Source organism: Eretmochelys imbricata, chromosome 1 (assembly GCF_965152235.1).
Source record: "Eretmochelys imbricata isolate rEreImb1 chromosome 1, rEreImb1.hap1, whole genome shotgun sequence".
Lineage (NCBI taxonomy): Eukaryota > Metazoa > Chordata > Testudines > Cheloniidae > Eretmochelys > Eretmochelys imbricata.
The window spans coordinates 99,409,456-99,428,307 of NC_135572.1; the positions used below are offsets into that span (position 1 = coordinate 99,409,456).

The window sequence follows — 18,852 nt, forward strand, 5'->3', positions numbered from 1 at the left end:
GTGTACTCCTCCCTCTGCTGCTGCTGGAGAAGCCACTGTTGTGGCCACATCTGCTTGCTGCAGCAGTTAGTCTGAAACAGAAGCCACTCAATGCTGAGAGCTCTTATAAAGCACAAATATTCTGTATATCTGTAGCTGCTAGCATGGGGTGCGTAGTAGTCTTGTATCCATGCTGGCCAACAGCAATTCAAAAATGGTGCTAGCCCACCCAGAAATAGAGGAAGGATGGGATAGAGAGGTAGTGGAATCTTGGGATTTTTTGTTGTTGATGGTGTTTGACACCCTTCCCCTCCAATCCCAGAATTCCCCTGGCTTCTGCCACAGTACTCCATTGAGAAAAATCACAGAATGCACATAGCAAAGCAAAGGACCATGGAATACCCACCTGTTACGCTGAATGTTTAGTGCACTCCAAGCTCCCACTGTATGTACACAATGATGCAAATGGAAAGAGGATACTGCTGTCCCACCTGCATGCTCTTAGTGTGGCTTACATACTGCATATCAACTCGGTGTGAGCTAAGGCTCCCATTTAGACAAGCCCCGAGTGACTTGCTGTAGGTCACACAGGAAGGCTGGGGCAAAGCAGGGAATCAAATCTAGATCTCCAGTGTCCTCGATTAATACCCTATTAATTGGACCACCCTTCCTCTCTTGTGGGCTCTGTGCTCTCATGAGGTTATGGGCTAACATTTGAGCCTAAGTGAGCATAACTATAAAAATTAAAAGGAATTTGAAAAATGTACTTATGAGACTTCTTAAAAAATGTAAGTAAAAAACAAAAATGCTGACTTTTTAGGTGGTCTTCTGCAGCTTGTAAATTTGGTAGGCAGTGACTAGCTTTGCAGCTATTCTTTAATACAGTTTTGTGCACTTAGTTGATTGCACAATAATGTGACATTAAAATTGCCCAGTTAACATTTTTAAATGTTTTCATTGTTTCCTGATCTTTAAGACCTAATTTTTAAACCTGGGTCCCAAAGTTAGGCGTTTAAAAGAGTAGCCTAATTTTTCAGAGGTGCTGAGCCTGCCTGCTTTCAGCAGCATTTATTGGTGTTCAGCAACTCCAAAAATCAAGATCCTTATTTTGGTGCCTAACTCTAGACACCCAAGTTTGAAACATTCTATAGCAATAAAACGACATTGCGCACACAACTTCTGTTCATGCTTTTCTTTGTAAATGTGTCTTTTGATAGACTACTTGTAAAATATATATAAGTAAAGTTTATTCAGTATGAAGAGTGGCTAAATTTATGTTGTTAGAAAATTGAATGTTAGAGGTCAAAGGATGTGTTAGCAATTCATTAGTAAGTGTCTAGGTATTCCCTGCTCTCTTACTATCTAAGAAGGACAGCAGTTTGTCTCTTGTGGTGACTCTAATTCCAGTCAGTGCTTCTATGACGTGTATGAACGAGGTTGAATTTTTGGAAGGAAGGTGATGTTTCTGGTTCTGTGCTTGGCTTGTTTTTGGTGGCACATGAGGTCATCGCAGATGTGGGTGATTTTCTCAAAAATGAGAAATTTTAGGGAGGTGAGTCCAGTCCTGAGGTAACTGGAAATAATCTCAGATTATGCAATTCATAGTGTTTGAAAGTTCTGCAAGGGGTAACTGTACTACTTTTTGTTACTGAAGACATGTATGAGCTCTTTGCTGCCATTACACAATAACCAAGTTTGTAGTAATTCCTTGTTTGAGGCTGTGTATCGAATCCTCTCCTCCATCTGTTGGTCTGCTCTTACAAGAGCGTGGTGTATTCATCACTTAATACATGTATAGTGCTTTTATTCTTTAGATTTGCTTTGCATATGTTAAATATTCAACATCCTGTGAAGTAGGTAAGTACTATTAGCCTCTCTTTACAAATGGGTAAACTGAGGTCCATAGAGAATATGATGTTCCTAAGGCTACATAAGGAATTCATTTTAGAGCCTAGATTAAAATGCAAGGAATGATTTTGTCCCCAATCCCTTGCTTGGAGCATGCTTCACTCCCTAGAGTGGGGACTCCAGAACTCCAGAATTTTCTTCATAACTCTGCCATTGAGTTGCTGTGGGACTCTGGGTAAGCTACTTAACCACTCCAGGCCTTGTTTTACTCCTGGGGGAATCCTGCACCAAAAATTAAAAATTCTGCTCACAATATTCTAAAATTCTGCATATTTTATTTGTCAAAATAACACAATATAATAAGCCAGTTTTAATTATTTTGGTACTGTGTTTAAACTACAATACAATGGATGGAGAATGGCAGTGGGGAGCATTGGAGGAAATCTCCAAATCTCCTTTGTGTAATGTAGCTAGGCTTGATCCTTCATTTCTAGTTATTAGTCAACAAATACATGCAGCCATATGCTCAATATTGCATCATAGGCAAATAACGAGCAAGTGGGGACTGGGGTATCAAACTCACAATTTATATTGGCAACTGACCATCTCCAGAAATGTCAGTAGCAAACAGTTCATGGAGCACATTTTGATAGGAAATTTTTTCAGTCCAAAAACAGACCAGTTCTCACTAAAGTACCATAAGCATTCATAATGCCATACGCCATACTGTCATTTACAATAAAGCTCCTTTACAGTTACGCCACTCTTGCAGTGTAAAGGAGCCTTAAAAATTTTCTACCTGTTTTATGCTCCTGGGGGAATTCACTAACAACGGAACAATTCACTAACAACGGGAACAATTCACTAACAATGAAAACTAAGCAGGCAGGCTGCTACATTATGTTCTGTCTGAGGGGCAGAGCCTGCCTCATGCCAAACGCCACAAAGCCCTGCCCCTCCACACTTAGCATGCCACAATAGCAGGCCAGAGGGACAGTTTCTCTCTCGTTCTCTTGCTCGCATGCCCACCCTCCTCTCCCCCTGCGCTGATTTACGTCTCTGCCGGCTGCTCTGGGCTGCTGGGGAGGGGCAAATGACCACTTTTGAGGCTTCCCTTTGCTTCCCCTCAGAAGTCATTTTTCTGCGGGGAAGCAAAGAAATCTGTGGACAACATGAATTCTGCGCCTACACAGTGGCACAGAATTCTCCCACAACTATATGTTCTACCCACCTATAGAATGACTTTAAAAATTCCTTTATTACACCCATGTGAGGATTGCTTAATGAATCGTTGCTTCATTCTTAAGCAATCTAACAGCTTCCAAGACTGTTGAAAATTAAATGCACCTGATTGGTAAACTGGAATGAATTACTAGCATCATAATGTCTTTTTACAACTGTTCTTTATGGAGTTACCTGAGTAGCTAGAATAACTTCTGTGGTTTGGGCAACTAAGACACTTAAAAGCTATGCAGGAATCTAGGTGTTTTAAAAATGTGGAGACATCTTCAGTTGGTATAAATCTTCAGTTGGTATAGCTAAGTGGAACATATATAATTCAGTTGGTATAGCTAAGTGGAACATAATGGAACTATGCTGATTTACACGCAATGAGGATCTAGCCCATAATGTTAAAATTGCGACACTAACAAAATACAAAAAATTTTAAGTTGGGGAAATATGTTTTCTTTGCCTAAGTTCCCAAAGTGATAGGGGTACAGGTGCATTCAGCTAGTTTATAGATTCCAAAGCCAGAAGGGCCGATTGTGATCAATATCTACTCTGACCTCCTGTCCATCACAGGCCATAGAATTTCCCAAAAATAATTCTTAGTGCATATCTCTTAAAAAATTATTCCAATCTTGATTTAAAAGTTGCTGTGATGAAGAGTCCACCACGACCCATGGTAAGTTGTTGCTATGATGAATCACTCTCACTATTAAAAAAAAAATATATATATGCCTTATTTTTGGTCTGAACTCATTTGAAGAATTCTGTGGGACAAATAGGCTAGGGCACACAGTGCTCTCCATCTTGAGGATTTTACATTTTAAAACCTTCCACAGAATGTTAGAAATGAATATAAGGAAAATTTTGTTGGATTTAAAAGTAGAGTATCTTGCTTTTATGGATGTCTACTGTCATATTCAAGCTATGGCAAAGTTCACCTCTGTCAAGACAGGGGCACAGGCTAAATTACTAAATTGCATTCTAAGCAGCATAATTTATAATGAACTACTCTGTTTGGGTTTGGCAGACTTAACTTACCATTTTTTTTAATTGCTTAAGATATCTTATCTCATGTAATCTAGTTTACTTAGTTAGGCTTTGATAGGATTCTTGCCACTAAAGTTGCAGAAATCTAAAATGGAGATACTTTCCCTAACCAAGATCTATCTGCAGACTTTATTTATAGTTGTCAAGGTTCCTCCCCCACTCTGAACTCTAGGGTACAGATGTGGGGACCTGCATGAAAAACCTCCTAAGCTTATCTTTACCAGCTTAGGTCAAAACTTCCCCAAGGTACAAAATATTCCACCCGTTATCCTTGGACTGGCCGCTATCACCACCAAACTAATACTGGTTACTGGGGAAGAGCTGTTTGGACGCGTCCTTCCCCCCAAAATACTTCACAAAACCTTGCACCCCACTTCCTGGACAAGGTTTGGTAAAAAGCCTCACCAATTTGCCTAGGTGACGACAGACCCAGACCCTTGGATCTTAAGAACAATGAACAATCCTCCCAACACTTGCACCCCCCCTTCCCTGGGAAATGTTGGATAAAAAGCCTCACCAATTTGCATAGGTGACCACAGACCCAAACCCTTGGATCTGAGAACAATGAAAAAGCATTCAGTTTCTTACAAGAAGACTTTTAATAAAAATAGAAGTAAATAGAAATAAAGAAATCCCCCCTGTAAAATCAGGATGGTAGATATCTTACAGGGTAATTAGATTCAAAAACATAGAGAACCCCTCTAGGCAAAACTTTAAGTTACAAAAAAGATACACAGACAGAAATAATTATTCTATTCAGCACAATTCTTTTCTCAGCCATTTAAAGAAATCATAATCTAACACATACCTAGCTAGATTACTTACTAAAAGTTCTAAGACTCCATTCCTGGTCTATCCCCGACAAAGAAGACTACAGACTGACACACAGACCCTTTGTTTCTCTCCCTCCTCCCAGCTTTTGAAAGTATCTTGTCTCCTCATTGGTCATTTTGGTCAGGTGCCAGCGAGGTTACCTTTAGCTTCTTAACCCTTTACAGGTGAGAGGAGCTTTCCCCTGGCCAGGAGGGATTTCAAAGGGGTTTACCCTTCCCTTTATATTTATGACAATAGTATCAGTGTCTCTGCTAATATCTGTAGTCCTTTACAGCTCCTGGTAAAAGTACAGGGAACACATAATAACAGGAGGAAAGAATAGACTTTAGAGTCTGAAATAAGCTAAAGAAGGATTACAAGTACAAAACTTTGCTGATTATCATGGACACTACAGTCATTGATGTAAAAGTGATATGTGAATTATTATTTATGAATAGTGATACAGGGCACCCCCAAATGTTAACTAACCATACATTTTCTTTAATTCCAAAGGCCAAATGGTAATTATTCAGTTGCTTTAAATGTACCTAAATAATAAGCAGTTGACTACATCCAGTAGAGTAGCACACATCCATAAGCATATGATCAGTTATACTCACAGAGGTACCAGAGAATAGTCCTCTCATCCTGGTTTGCTCCAGCATGATGGGACCGGATCTGAGAGAGACTCTTCAGATTCATGGCTCTCTTTATACCCTTCAGTTAATCTGTTCGCTCTAGAAAAACCTAGCCTGAAGCATTTTATCCTTGATATTTTCCTTCCCCCAAGACCTTCTTTTCTTATCTTCTCTCCCTCCACTGTTGCTTCTCAGCAGAACAGTGAAAAGGTTTGTGCTTGTTTCTTTTAAAACAGTTTTTCTTTGCCTTATTGGTTACTTTTAAGGCATCCAGCCTTCCTACACTACTTCTGGTCTTAGCTTATTCTCAGTCTTACTTTATTTGCTAATTAGGGCTTTTGCCTACTGACTAGCAAATATATTATTTTCTTAAGCAAACTGATGCTAACTTTAGTTTTTTAATTTCATAATGGTCCCTACAGGGGATTAATTCCAGTGGACCCAGGATTTAGCACTAAATAAAAGGACAGACCCCACACTGAACCAGGGCTGGGAGTAGAACAATGCAGTAGAACTTTAGAGTTATGAACCCCAGAGTTATGAACTGACCAGTCAAACACACAGCTCGCTTGAAACCAGAAATACACAATCAGGCAGCATCCAAGACCAAAAAAATGGGGCAAAGTACAGTACTGTGTTTAAATGTAAACTACTTAAAAGTTTTAATTTTTTTTGTCAAAGTAAGGAAACTGTTTTTGTGCTTGTTTCATTTAAATTAAGATGGTTAAAAGCAGCATTTTTTTTCTGCATAGTAAAGTTTCAAAGCTGTATTAACTCAATGTTCAGTTGTAAACTTTTGAAAGAACAGCCATAACGTTTTGTTCAGTTACAAACAACCTCCATTCCTGAACTGTTTGTAACTCTGAGATTCTACTGTACTGGCATGTTCCCAGTGGAGGAATAGTTTAAAAGGACACTTCTAGCTGAGGAAAAGGGGGGAATGAGTTGTATATGGCACCAGGAAGTCAGGCTGATGCTGAGAGCTATGTCAAGAGTGGCAGTGGTTTTGTGAAGACTGCTCTAGTACTATGGACTTGGATTCCCCCCACATCCAATCCTCCATGCTCTTTAGGAGATTGATTGAGCCGGACTAAGGGTACGGTTGCAGCTGCCCAAGTCAGCAGGCTCAGTCTCACAGGGCTTGGGCTGTGGTGTGTAAATTGCTGTGTAGACATTCCAGCTTGGGCTGGAGCCCAGGCTGAGGGACCCTGCGAGCATGAGCCCAAGTCAGCTGACCTGGGCTCGGAGACTTGGTGCTGTGGGTTTTTTATTATCTTGTAGACATACTCAGAAACTGTTGACCCTTCTCTCATGGGATATGCACACTATCAGTTTTCCTCCTAGGTGAAGGATTCAGTATGTCTTTGCACTCCAAGATATACCAGACAAATCCTTTGTCTTTATTCATGAACAGGACATCCCCATCCTGTTTTTCTTCCTGTAAATTTCCTCCCTTGTAGTTTTTGCAATCTCTCAATTGCAGCTGGTCCAGTATTCAAATAGGCATACAGTGTGAGGCATACAATACACAAATGGCCAGACAGGGAGATAGGTGTCAGTTACCTCCTGCTTGAAAGGAACATCTCTGAGGTATGTCACCTCCTGGCAACCTGCCTTAATTTCCAGTATCGATACATATCTCCTTAAATATTATGTTCTTATCTGTACACACGTTTCACAATGATTATGACGACCAGGGGAATACTCCCTCTCAGGAGACACCTCACATGCTACACTTTGAACTATTATGCAACTATCTGAACAGGGGATCCCTGTGCACGCCCTGTGTCCTCTGCCAAGGACACCCCCCTGTGTCCAACTCCCATCAATGCTAATTTAGGGCCCTATAAGTTCATAGATCGGGTTGAACTTTTATGCAGAATTTTTTTTCTGCATAGCTAGTTGGATGTATTTGGCTCTGTTTGAATCATAGGACTGGAAGGGACCTCGAGAGGTCATCATATTTCAAAAAATATGGACAAAATTGAATTCTAGAAAAGCTAAAAGATTTGTCTGCAATGAATGAAAGTTCAGAGTTTAAAAAAAAATTAATCTCTTTACTATCAGGCTTGCTGTATGTCACTCTTGTCTCCTTCTGTGAAGAAATTTCACTTCTTGTCATCTTTTGACAAGCCAGTTATGTCTATGACCCAAAGTCTGAAAAGTAGCTGGATAAAAATTTTCAGACATGGTTTCAGTCATTGGGCAGTGTTTTCTATCTCTGGATGTACCTTTTAGGTTCAGGGGGAAAAAACATAGGCAAGCAGCAGCCACCACCAATTTAGTCAATTTAATGGACCCTATCTATACACGCACCTGATAAATTATTTGAAATCTTATTTCTACTTTAAGATGAGGTAGAATGTGGAGCAGTCAAGTGGTACCATTACCATAGCAATGGGGATAAACTGATACAATCCACACATTAAAATGCTCACTTTGAAATATTTGCATTCATTTCTCTTGAACTAATACAGAGAGCCATTAAATTAAGACACCAAATTGGATTTCTTTGTGACCTCAAAGCATCACAACAACAATCTACAGGGTAAAACAAAATACGATAATAAATGTGTACAGGTATCATTGAAATGTAATACCAGTGGTGACATTTCTAGTCAATATCATTATCTTGTTCATCATTATGATCTCTGTCAAGAGTGCATGAGTTACCAGACTTCATTGCCTTGGCAAGCAGAGTTATGTGCAGGGATGTTTGTTTTGACTACAGGCATAATTGATTTTTCTCAAGTTCTTAATGGTGACTCCGTTCTGGATGTGTTCTAGGTTTTTACTAATGCTGCACGCTGCATAAGAGACGCTGATTGCCCAGGGAGAGTAGTGACTTTTTTTTCCAATTTGTCAGTGATTATTTCTTGTGATGCTGGACTGTCTGCAGACTCTGCTAGAGTGGTAGTTCAGGCCATTGAATGGAAGGTATTCTTTCCATCCATGGTCTCTGCGTTGATGTCCATCTTATCAGCGCCTTCAGGGATGAGATTTCCACCAGCATGTGTGGTTCAGTTCCATTTGGAATGAACACAGCTCCCTGGAGCCTTTCTACTTTATTTTTTTGCAGCACTAGTGATGAATTTCTTCAGCTCATCATAATTGTTGCAGAATCCATGAAGGTGTGTGATATGTCAATTAAACTGTGAGATCCAAATTCATGGTGTAGCAAGGTATATGTGCAGCGGCGTGATAATTTCGGGACTGTTAAATATTGTGCACTCCACAATTGAGTCACCTTCTTTAAATGAATGCCTTCTAAAGGATGATACTCATTGCTGACTGAATTAGATGCCTCTTTATTAACCAAAAGACAAACTTCTGTACCAACTGGGGCAGAAAAGCAGCTGACCTCTGTAAAGTTCCATCACCTGGCTTTGGATAATGTTCTGAGGCTCTCCTTTTGGCTATTTCAGACCAAAGGATTGAAGCGGCATTACACAAAACCACTTGTTCATTTCAAAGCTGGCTCACTTGCCAGAAGAACATCGACAAAACATTTGGATGACTTAAGTTCCTGCTTCAAATTACTAGCAGCTTGGATAACATCAGCTAATGTTGTTGTGCTGCGTAGAACAATGGTAGACTTGCCTTGTCCTTGCTGTACATGGAATGAAATTGCAGATCCATAATTTATTTTTCTAATCTTGGTTGTAATTTGCTCCTGAAATATCTTTCAGTTTCTACATCTGAGGGAAATAGGGTTTTATATCTTTTGTAGCAGGTTGGACAGGAGCAGAGCCTTCTTGTTATACATAAGATCATTGTCTCTTCAGTCAGCTGATAAAATGCAGTGTCATAAGGTGACTGTATTGTTACATTGTATCTAGATGGTTTTGCCTTAAGATTTCATTTTACTCAAGTAGGAAGAAAGGCATGTTGACTGATAAACTGCATCCTTAGCAATCAAGTCTTCCACAGATGTTCTGCACAACATGTCGTGTCAGTTCCTCTGAAGTGTCACCTCCCTTAGATTGGTTGCTCTCTCAAATGTTTCTCTTATGAAGTTTCTCCTTTTGTGTGTGTTTTCTCAAGCAAACAAGGCAAATGGACCAGTTGCTGGAGGACGTGCATGATGTAGATGCAGGTGAACGTGATGCTCTCTGATCAGATTGAGTCTGTGTTCTTTCTTGGGTTCTCTGCAACTCTGATATGTGCCAAATTCTGCTTGCTTGTGTATTTCTGAAAGTAGCCCCTGTGACAGAGTATTGGTGACACATCATCTAAAGTAGAAAATTAATCCAGTGGCCACTCGTACCAATTCATCTTTCCTGGCTCTGCTGCGAGCATCACAGAAGTCTCTCCAGCACTGGTGTCTGTTGATGGTTTTTTGCGTTCTTTTGATCTTCATGACCGTGCATTTTTCCAAACTTGTGGAGAGTCTTTTTCTCTTTGATGTAAGCTTTAAGGGGCTCATCTCCTCCATGTTTTCATAAACTCGAACTTCCCTTTAGAGGTAAAATTTCCACAGAATATTGTTAGCATTACCACTGTCACTACCACCATTTTTCCATTGTCCAAGTATACAGACTTGTACTATACTAGGTCTACGTTTGTATCAAACAGAATCCGTGACTTCCACGACCTCCGTGACAGGCACGGAGCACTATGCATAGGCAATTACAAACTCAAACCTTCTGCTAGGCAGGCTAGGTGCTACATTGTACGTACAAAAGCTTACAAACGGATAGCTTTACATTAGGAATTCACATACATTTATATCTACCTATTATGTGGTACAATCTATGGGCACACAATCTACTGCTCCTGGTGCACAGCCTTCAGTGTGAGACTGATCTGGTCAGGAAATTTCAATTGAAAATACAGCAAACTAATATAACAACTTGCAAGATATAGCAATGTGAAAACATCTCATATTAATGTATTGGTAAAATGTTGATATTTGGCATTTTTGCCACATGCTAAACAGCTTCATTTCTGGAAAAAAAAATATTGCCCTTGCAAAACCAATACAAATATTGTTGTTTGATAGCTTTGACCAATTCAACACCACATTAAGGTGTTGAAATTAAATTAAAGAGCAAAAACTGTTGTCATAGTCATGTTTTAGTGTTTCTGGAACTGTGCAAAAAATGATGTGCAACAATGAGAATGTCACCGTCAGGCTTGTGGCACCACTTGACACACCACCTCGTACCTCATCTAAACTTACATAAAATAAGCTTTCAGATGATGTGGATGTGTGTATGATGGGTACATGAAACTCCAAAAAACAGGGTCCTTTTTGGAGAATTGCCACACACCTAATAAGCTCACATTGATACATTTTATACAATATTTTTCATCCTGAAGGATCCTAAAATGTCTTTAAAATTCAGTGAACTGGTATTTAAACTATAAACCGAGATCACTTCATGCAAAACTGAAATGCAGTCATATGTGAGGTAACAACTGTTCCACAGTGCACAGAAGTGTTACCCAACAATGACGAACAGGAAGTCAAGAACACTTTTTTCATTTGGAACTACAGAAGGAATTTATGTAGAACTTAATTACCCAAGTTGGAATTCTGTAATGCGTTATTACTTCCTAATACATGTTAGTTTGGTTTGTAGTACAAAGCAATGTCCATAGAACAGATTAGTGTTTTGCTGTCTTAGATGAGTGTGGGAATGTAACTGGACAGAAGTAAAAGTCCACATAGGGTGAAAATTGAATCAGTGTCAATGTCTCTGTTGATTTGGCTACAAAGAGCCTGATCGTGTAACATCTGTAGGAGTTGTCAGTACCTCTCAAGGTCAAGATAGAGAGTACACCCATTTTGAGACAGGCTTTAGCATATCGTTCTGCAAAGACTTCGCCGTGTACATAGTTGCTTCTGTAAAATCCTTGGTCGTAAAGTTAATCTAGTAAAGCAAGGCTCTATCTTTGTGCCTTTATCACATTATACTGTAAATGTTTGCCCTAAAATATGCATTTCAGTGCATCGTTATTATAGAGGGAACTGGCAGCAACACCTATATTAGTGCCTCTCTAACAGTTTCCATTATAAAAGATTCTTGCAACCTTATTTTAAGAACCCCTCAAATATTTGCCTCAGGCTTTAGAAATTTGACAGGGGAAAGGGGCTGTCACCAGGGATGTGCCTCTTGCTTCTCCCATCAAATTCGTTTCAATTTTGGCTGAGTTATAAGATATGGAAAATCACCATTTCCCATTTCTGGCTTAGGACCCACTGAATCATTTTGGTAATATGCCAAAATCTGAATATTCTAAGGTTGAACCCCCTGCTGTAGCAGCAGCATGCACAGTACTGGGGACCCTTGGGAGCAGTTGGAGCCTGCCTGCTACTAGAGCTGCTGTGGTGGAGATGAGGAGAGTTTGACCAGGCTCATCCCCCAGACTCGACTTAAGCAAACCCATCCACCTGCCAGGAACACCACATAGGGCAGAAGCCCCTTACGCACAAGAGGGTGAGGAAGAGAGCTGGACTAGGCTCCTTCCAATCACCCCCAGATACCGCATACCGTTCTAGATGTCCATTCCCCTCTTGAGGTAGGAACACCCTCTCCTCCTCCCAATCTTGAAGAACACGCGTGTATCCCTGGGGAGGGGGAACAAGATTGTGCTACCCCTGACCATTTCCTGGGCCCAGCACGTGGCCAAAGCTGTTAGTTGCACATAATACAGTTGTTCCTTTTTTTTTTAGTACGTAACTTCACAATTTGAAAAAAAAAAAATTGTTACACTGAAAAACGGTCCTCAAAAGTTAAGTAATACCAGAATTTACTTTGCATAGGCAACCTGAATTCAGCCCCATGGTGCCTATGCATTATGATAGTGTGATCATGTGATGAGACTGTTTTTCTGCAGGACCCAACCTTGTTTAGATTACATGATGGCCTGTGCTCAGGGATTTGTGTATAAGACTGATATCTGTAAGATCTCTGTTATACAATATAGAGTCTAGTAATGGGAAGATATGTAGTAAATGAAGCTGGGGAATGTAGGAAGTGAAAGGATGGCCTAGTTAAGGTAGGTAAACGCAACACAGGAGAACTAGATTCTGTTCCTACCTTTGTTACAGAGTTTGTGTGATGCTGAGCAAATCAATTAAACCAGACTTTTCATAGCCACCAATTGCGTTTCTTTTCTCAGCCCCCATGAGGCCCCAGCTGTCTTGACTTTCAGAAGTGCCAGGCACTCATAATTAAGTCATTGGGAGCTATAGATGTTCAATACCTCTGGCAGTAAGGCAGTGTCATCTGAAGAATGAGTGCAGGGTTGGGAATCAGGATGTTCTTTGTCGAATTCTGACTCTCAATGAATCATTGTATGGCCTCAGGTAAATTGCTCTGAATGTGTTTCCTCATCTGTAAAATAAGGTGAATACTCATCATCCAAGGAGTTGTGAAGATAAATTCACTTATGTTTATGAGGCAACTAAAGATAACAAAAGATGACAAAGAAATGGGTAATGCTGTATTCAGAGCAGGGTTTGGGTGCTGTACAGCAAATAAACCATGGGCCCCACATTGAATCATGAGGGTAAAAAACACTGAATAGCTGTCTTTCATTGAGCCCATCCATTCAGTCCACTGAGTGTGGTAGGGGTCCCGTGGAAAAAATAATTTGCAGTTGTGTAGTTTAAAGACTGTATCACAATGCATTCACACCAGGGGGCTGAATTTAAAGTAGTCTGTGCAACCTTATTCTTGCACTTCCTAACTTTTGAGTGTTTGACCTTGCAGCTTAAATAACACGTTCACAGTGTGTTCTTTGTTTTGTTTGAACTCGGGTGACTAGCTTGAGTCTGCTCTGGAGCCGTAATGTCCACACTGCTATTTTTACCATGCTAGCTTGAACTCAGCTTGTGTGAGTCTGTCTTTCTGGACTGGGAGGCTTGCTGTGTAGACATAAAGTGTAGACCTAAATAAATTAAAGTTGGAAGGAGGCTTGAACCTCCAGCCGATCCCAAATCCTAATCTGGACCGTGTTGGAGTGGGAAGAAATTTTGTTCCACACCAAAAGAGCTAGAGTTGTCAGTGTTCCTGACAGGAGAGAAAATTAAGAGGAAGAAGCATTCATTAGAAAACTCTGAAGGGAGGTGCTGTAATAAACTAGCATGAGAAAAAAGCAAAAGCTTGTGTAGCGTTTTGAACTATAAAGTAGGTTTTGATGAATGACAGAATTATTTCTCATGGTATGCACTGTTTGTATGTGAGAAAAATCATAATCTATTTTAAGGAAACTTAATTCTCTTTTTGTTTTGAATTATAGGTATGAGAAGGTGCCAGTAATTTTGGTTGGTAATAAAGTGGACCTGGAGAGTGAGAGGGAAGTATCTTCAAATGAAGGCAGAGCTCTGGCTGAAGAATGGGGCTGTCCTTTTATGGAGACCTCTGCTAAAAGTAAAACAATGGTGGATGAGCTCTTTGCAGAAATCGTTAGACAAATGAACTATGCAGCTCAGCCAGACAAAGATGATCCATGCTGTTCTGCATGTAATATTCAATAGCATTAAAAATTACCTAACCTGGACTTAATCTGCAGAATTTTTGTAAAGTGGTAAAACTGTCTGCCTCATTTCCTGGTTTGTGGGTCACTTGGAATAAATCATAAGTGAAGTAACAACTTTAAATCAGAGCTGAGCATTGAAAGTCAATCGCTGTCTCTGAACATAATGGGGTTAAACAACTACAATTTCTCACCCAATACGCCCTTGTGCACCTACAATTTCATCATAGACAGTTGATCTACAGGGTGATCTCAGTGAACTATATGTATTTGCATTATGTCAGACAGCAGCAGCTATTTCATAAATTAGAAAATTCCTGGTGGTGAAAATTGAAATCGCTAGAGGGAAGACCTGGAAAGATTACTTGCAATTAGCGTATTCTGTACTGATAAACTCAAAAGGAGAGGAAAGCCTTTCAGTTTCGATATACTGAATTTCAGGAGTTGTACTTTTGCTTGTGGCCAAGTTTACACAAACAAGTATGCTGTTTTCATCTGAACTTCTGACAGTTTTAGAGACAGATATGATCTACAAGACCTATATAGTTCTTTTTTCCCAAAATTGATGCAATTTCTACACTTTATCCCATCTTGTGAACTAGAAAGCACTGCATCAGTACTTGAAAGAAGAGAGAAGATCTGAAAAACTAAAAGCTAGTGAAAAAACACGATATGGCATTGGAATGTTTTAAATCTTCCACTTTGCTGCTCAAGAATGGAGGATCACTTCAGATTTTGGTCAGACAAAAAGCCAAACAAACCCTCTGTTTACAAAGCAGGAAACATCTTTATCACTTTACTGAACCAGGAGGAAGCAACTGTGATGAAAAAAATTGCTTAGCCTTACTAACAAGGAACACTTTAATAGATTAACTAGTACCATCTTGTAAGGAAAACAAAGCCATGTTGCATCCAGATGTTCCCTTTTGCAGAAACCTCATGGGGCAGTACGAACATCCTGCATTTTTAAGTTTGCTAAAGAAGATAATTTCTTTCTTGCCTTTAAGGGCTAAGTTTTTTTTTCGTGTGATCCCTAACTAACCTTTGGAAATCAAGTTTGCTATTTCATAGCTTTAATGTTGGCAACTTTGTTAATTGAATAACCATATGAAATCATTTTGGCTCACAGGAGGAATATAGGTTATGGTTATACTGTAGGTGAGAAAGGAAAAAGCTTTTGTGTAATTGCCTGACACTATTCAAAGATTGCCCTGATTATTAGGGTATCAAATAGTGGGAGCAAATATTTTGTTTTGCAAGGGTGCTCAAGCTCTGACATTCTAGTTTTCCTAGCAGTGAAGTATTTATCATTTGCATGACTAATGGCACAGAAATATCTATTCTGAAATCTTACAATCAAGTATAGAAAAGTTTTCAATCAAAATGTTTAAGTTTTATATGTTGGAACGATTGTCTTGAGCTGGACCTTTATAGATAAAATTTGGTCATCAAAATGCAATATCCACTGAGCCTGTGGTCTAAATACCACCATGCATTTTATTAGTTTCTCAGTCTAGTGCAGTAACAGTGTAGTTCCTTGTGTGTAAATGAGTGAAAACAGGGGTGCATGTGTTGGGTGTGTGTATGTATCCCTTAGAAATGTTGTAATTGGAGTTTGGACAGATTTACCTCCATCAGCAGAACTGCTTTAAAAATGCTCTTAATCTTTGAAATGAAAAACGCAAGTATAAAACAGCTTCCCAAAATTTCTTTTTAATATAGTAACATTTTTAATCTTGTTCAGTGGGTGACAGCTAATGGAAATATTAGTGATGGAAAAGAACTGGCCACCACTGCCCTTAGACCTTGAAAAGCTTTTCGAGGACACAAGGATGTTAAGTCTGATAAATGTGCGGCCCTACTAGTCAGATTTTTCTAAATCCTTGTAATGTAGGTTTTTCCTACCAGCTAATTTCCACAAGTTTGGTTGTTGGTGCACCTTTTTCACCTAATATTAACCATGTGTGTGTGCGTAAGCAAAATTTGAGACTTGAATCAATGGTATCTTCACTTCCTAAAATATTTAAATGGAGGAGGGGTCTAATGAAACTATACAATCTAATAATAAAATAGGCAGCTTGTCAATTTGAGACCTAGTGCCTGAGTGCTCAGAAACATTTTACCAATTTACAGTTTACCAGTTGATACCAATTTACAGTTTGGAGTGCATGTTGAGCAATATTATACACAAACTGCTAAGATCTTATATAAAAAATGGCTGTGCCACCAATAAAGTGGTATAAATAATATGTATGAAAGGCCTAAGTTGTAACATAAAACAGATGGGCTTTTAATTTAGGAAAAACTGCACAAGTAAAATTCTAAACAGAAAATTTTAGTAAAAAAGATACTTCTGAGACATGTTTTTCTTACCATTTTACATTTGTAATGACTAAGCAACACACATCAACACACAACATTCCGGGGTGTCGGGCGGGGGGAAATGTAAATGTTCTTCTCTTTATTGTATAATTCTAAGGAGGTAGTTGTGCACTAGTTGTGCACTATTTGTGTTTCCACTGATGTGAATATAGTGGAGCTTGAATCAATGACAGTTGCATTTGGCTAAGATATTTTTGAAAGCATAAGGATAGCAAGAGGGTAGTTAAATGAGCCACATTCAAGATAGGTGGCCACCTGGAGAAAGTCAGTGGTCTTGGGTCATCTTTCTTTGTACCCTGATCAGACTACCAATTATAGTATGTGAAAGTTTTTTATAACATGCCTTAAAATATTATGGTTTGATCCAAAGACCCATGTTTTCTTTAGCTGTCCTTGTAGAGTTTTGTACTTTTCTACAAAGACAGCATTTTTAAAGTTTTATTGGTTTGGGGGCGTTTTTTGTTTGGTTTTTTTTTTTTTGGCTCTTTTAAATGGTGCAGCTTTTATTTTTTTCGGCTGTGATAATGGTAGTAACTGTTTTCTCCCATTTTTTAAAAGTAGGCAAAATAAATAAACCAGCATCAGATCAAAAGTATTTACACATGGGGTTTTTTATTAGAGCATCAAAAGCAGCTTTTGATGACTTTCTGTTCTGGTTTGGCCAACAAGTAACTAGCCTCTCTCTAACCCCAGTGCTACAGTTGCCATCACTTTTCTGTGGGAAAACTACTGGTATTTGCTTTCCTGTATAAAGAATGTTGCCTAAAGATGTCAGCCATTTGGCTGGGGGTGGGTTGTGCATGTTTGGTTTTTCTTTTTACCAGTGTAGAATCAAAGTACTGCTTAGGCTTTAATGGTGAAACTCTGACAAAGCAAATGTTTGACAACAGCAGGAGGCTTTTATCTGCATTGTTGTGCATCAGGTCTCAAGAATGGTTGCAAGGGGTTTTGGAACCAGGCTTAACGGTATTGATTTGGGGTTTCCCAGAGGTGACTAAATATATTTCACAGTTAATTGTTGAGCTCTAGTACAACTGGCAACCTATAGATAGGGCAACAATTTATTGTTTTGTAACAATGTCAGTTGTTAAACCTTGATGTTTCAAATAAAACAAGAATTGTACATAGAACTCAATGCAAACTCAGCAGTTGTATTTGGAGTTAAATTATTTTAACAAATAAATTTATTTAATGAAACCTGCCTTGGATTTCCTTGTATCATCAAGTTTGGTTTATTAGCTCACCCAAAGCTAATTAGAACTACCTACTTGTAAACAGCAGTAAACAGACCTATTTAGAGTTCAGGAGAGGTTCTCCTGTCGAAATATTCTGTTGATATAAATTGAATGGATGCAAGCAAATACTATTGTTTTCATTTTTACATATGCACATTTACTGTAGCCTCACACATACTGCTACTGGATAAAATATGCTCTAGGAAAAAGGCCAGTGGATTGGAAGCTTATTAAGGTACATATCTAATTCTGAAAGGTTGAATAAAGATTGCTGTAAAGTGTACTAAAATGGTGTAATGAGCTGAACTTGGTCAACCATGAAGATGTAATATCCAATAATGAAGTTACTTTTATGGTATTAAAATTTCAATGGATTAACAAGGATTGATCATCACGTCAACTGTTCTATTGGTGGCTGGGCTTTTATTTTGGTTTTTTAGTCTTGCATTGCTCTACAAAATACATCGTGTTAGCAAGAATTCATTATACATCTCTGCAATGATAGCAATATTTGAACAGTCACGATGCTAATGTTAACAGGATTGTTCTAGATGATGTTGATTAGCAGTTACATCTTGGTGCTACTGACATGACTATAATGTATTATTGTGTTTTGAACATGATTGTTACTGGGGGCTGTGTGTTTTTTGTTTACAGGTCATGTGGGTTTTAAGGTGCCAAAAGTTGGAGGCTGATGTTCTGTAAGAACTCTTTATTCTGTGGACAACACTGTGAAGAGTGACAAATTATGTTAATTTACACAGCCTTCAGCTGCTCTAGTCACTGATAACTGGCCCATTCATTCTGTAAACCAATTTCCAGTGTATCTTTGGCTAAAACTGGACAACCCCTGGCAACATTCCATTAATTTAGTAGAATTCTTGGGTGGGAGGGAAGTTGTATAAGAGAATAGCCACATGGGGTTACTGACATTTATTGCACTGTTTTGAATAGCTAAAAAGTACAACATGCTATAGCACGGTGGGGGTTTTTTATTTTTATTTTTTTTTTGTGGAATGCGGGAACAATACTGGAATGTGGGAACACTTGCTTAGATCATGATTGAATTTTTTTCCTTGTTTCCTTTTTTTAAATACTTACAGCTGCAATGTTCTGCTGGTTCCTTCTAGGAAAACTTTACACTGTTTGTTTTTCAATTTTAGAAAAATCTGTCACGGTTTTGTTATCCAGAG

At 39.0% G+C, this 18,852-nt stretch overlaps 1 protein-coding gene across 1 annotated transcript in view; it reads left to right on the plus strand.

Annotated features, from left to right (window-relative positions):
* RAP2A (RAP2A, member of RAS oncogene family) overlaps window positions 1-17,966 on the plus strand; it is a 35,594-nt gene extending 17,628 nt beyond the window's left edge. The window contains exon 2 of the mRNA XM_077812809.1: window positions 13,806-17,966. Within this exon, the coding sequence (XP_077668935.1) occupies window positions 13,806-14,043 (238 nt within the window). The 3' untranslated portion in view covers window positions 14,044-17,966. The remainder of the gene's footprint in view (window positions 1-13,805) is intronic.
* The last annotated feature ends 886 nt before the right edge of the window (window positions 17,967-18,852 follow it).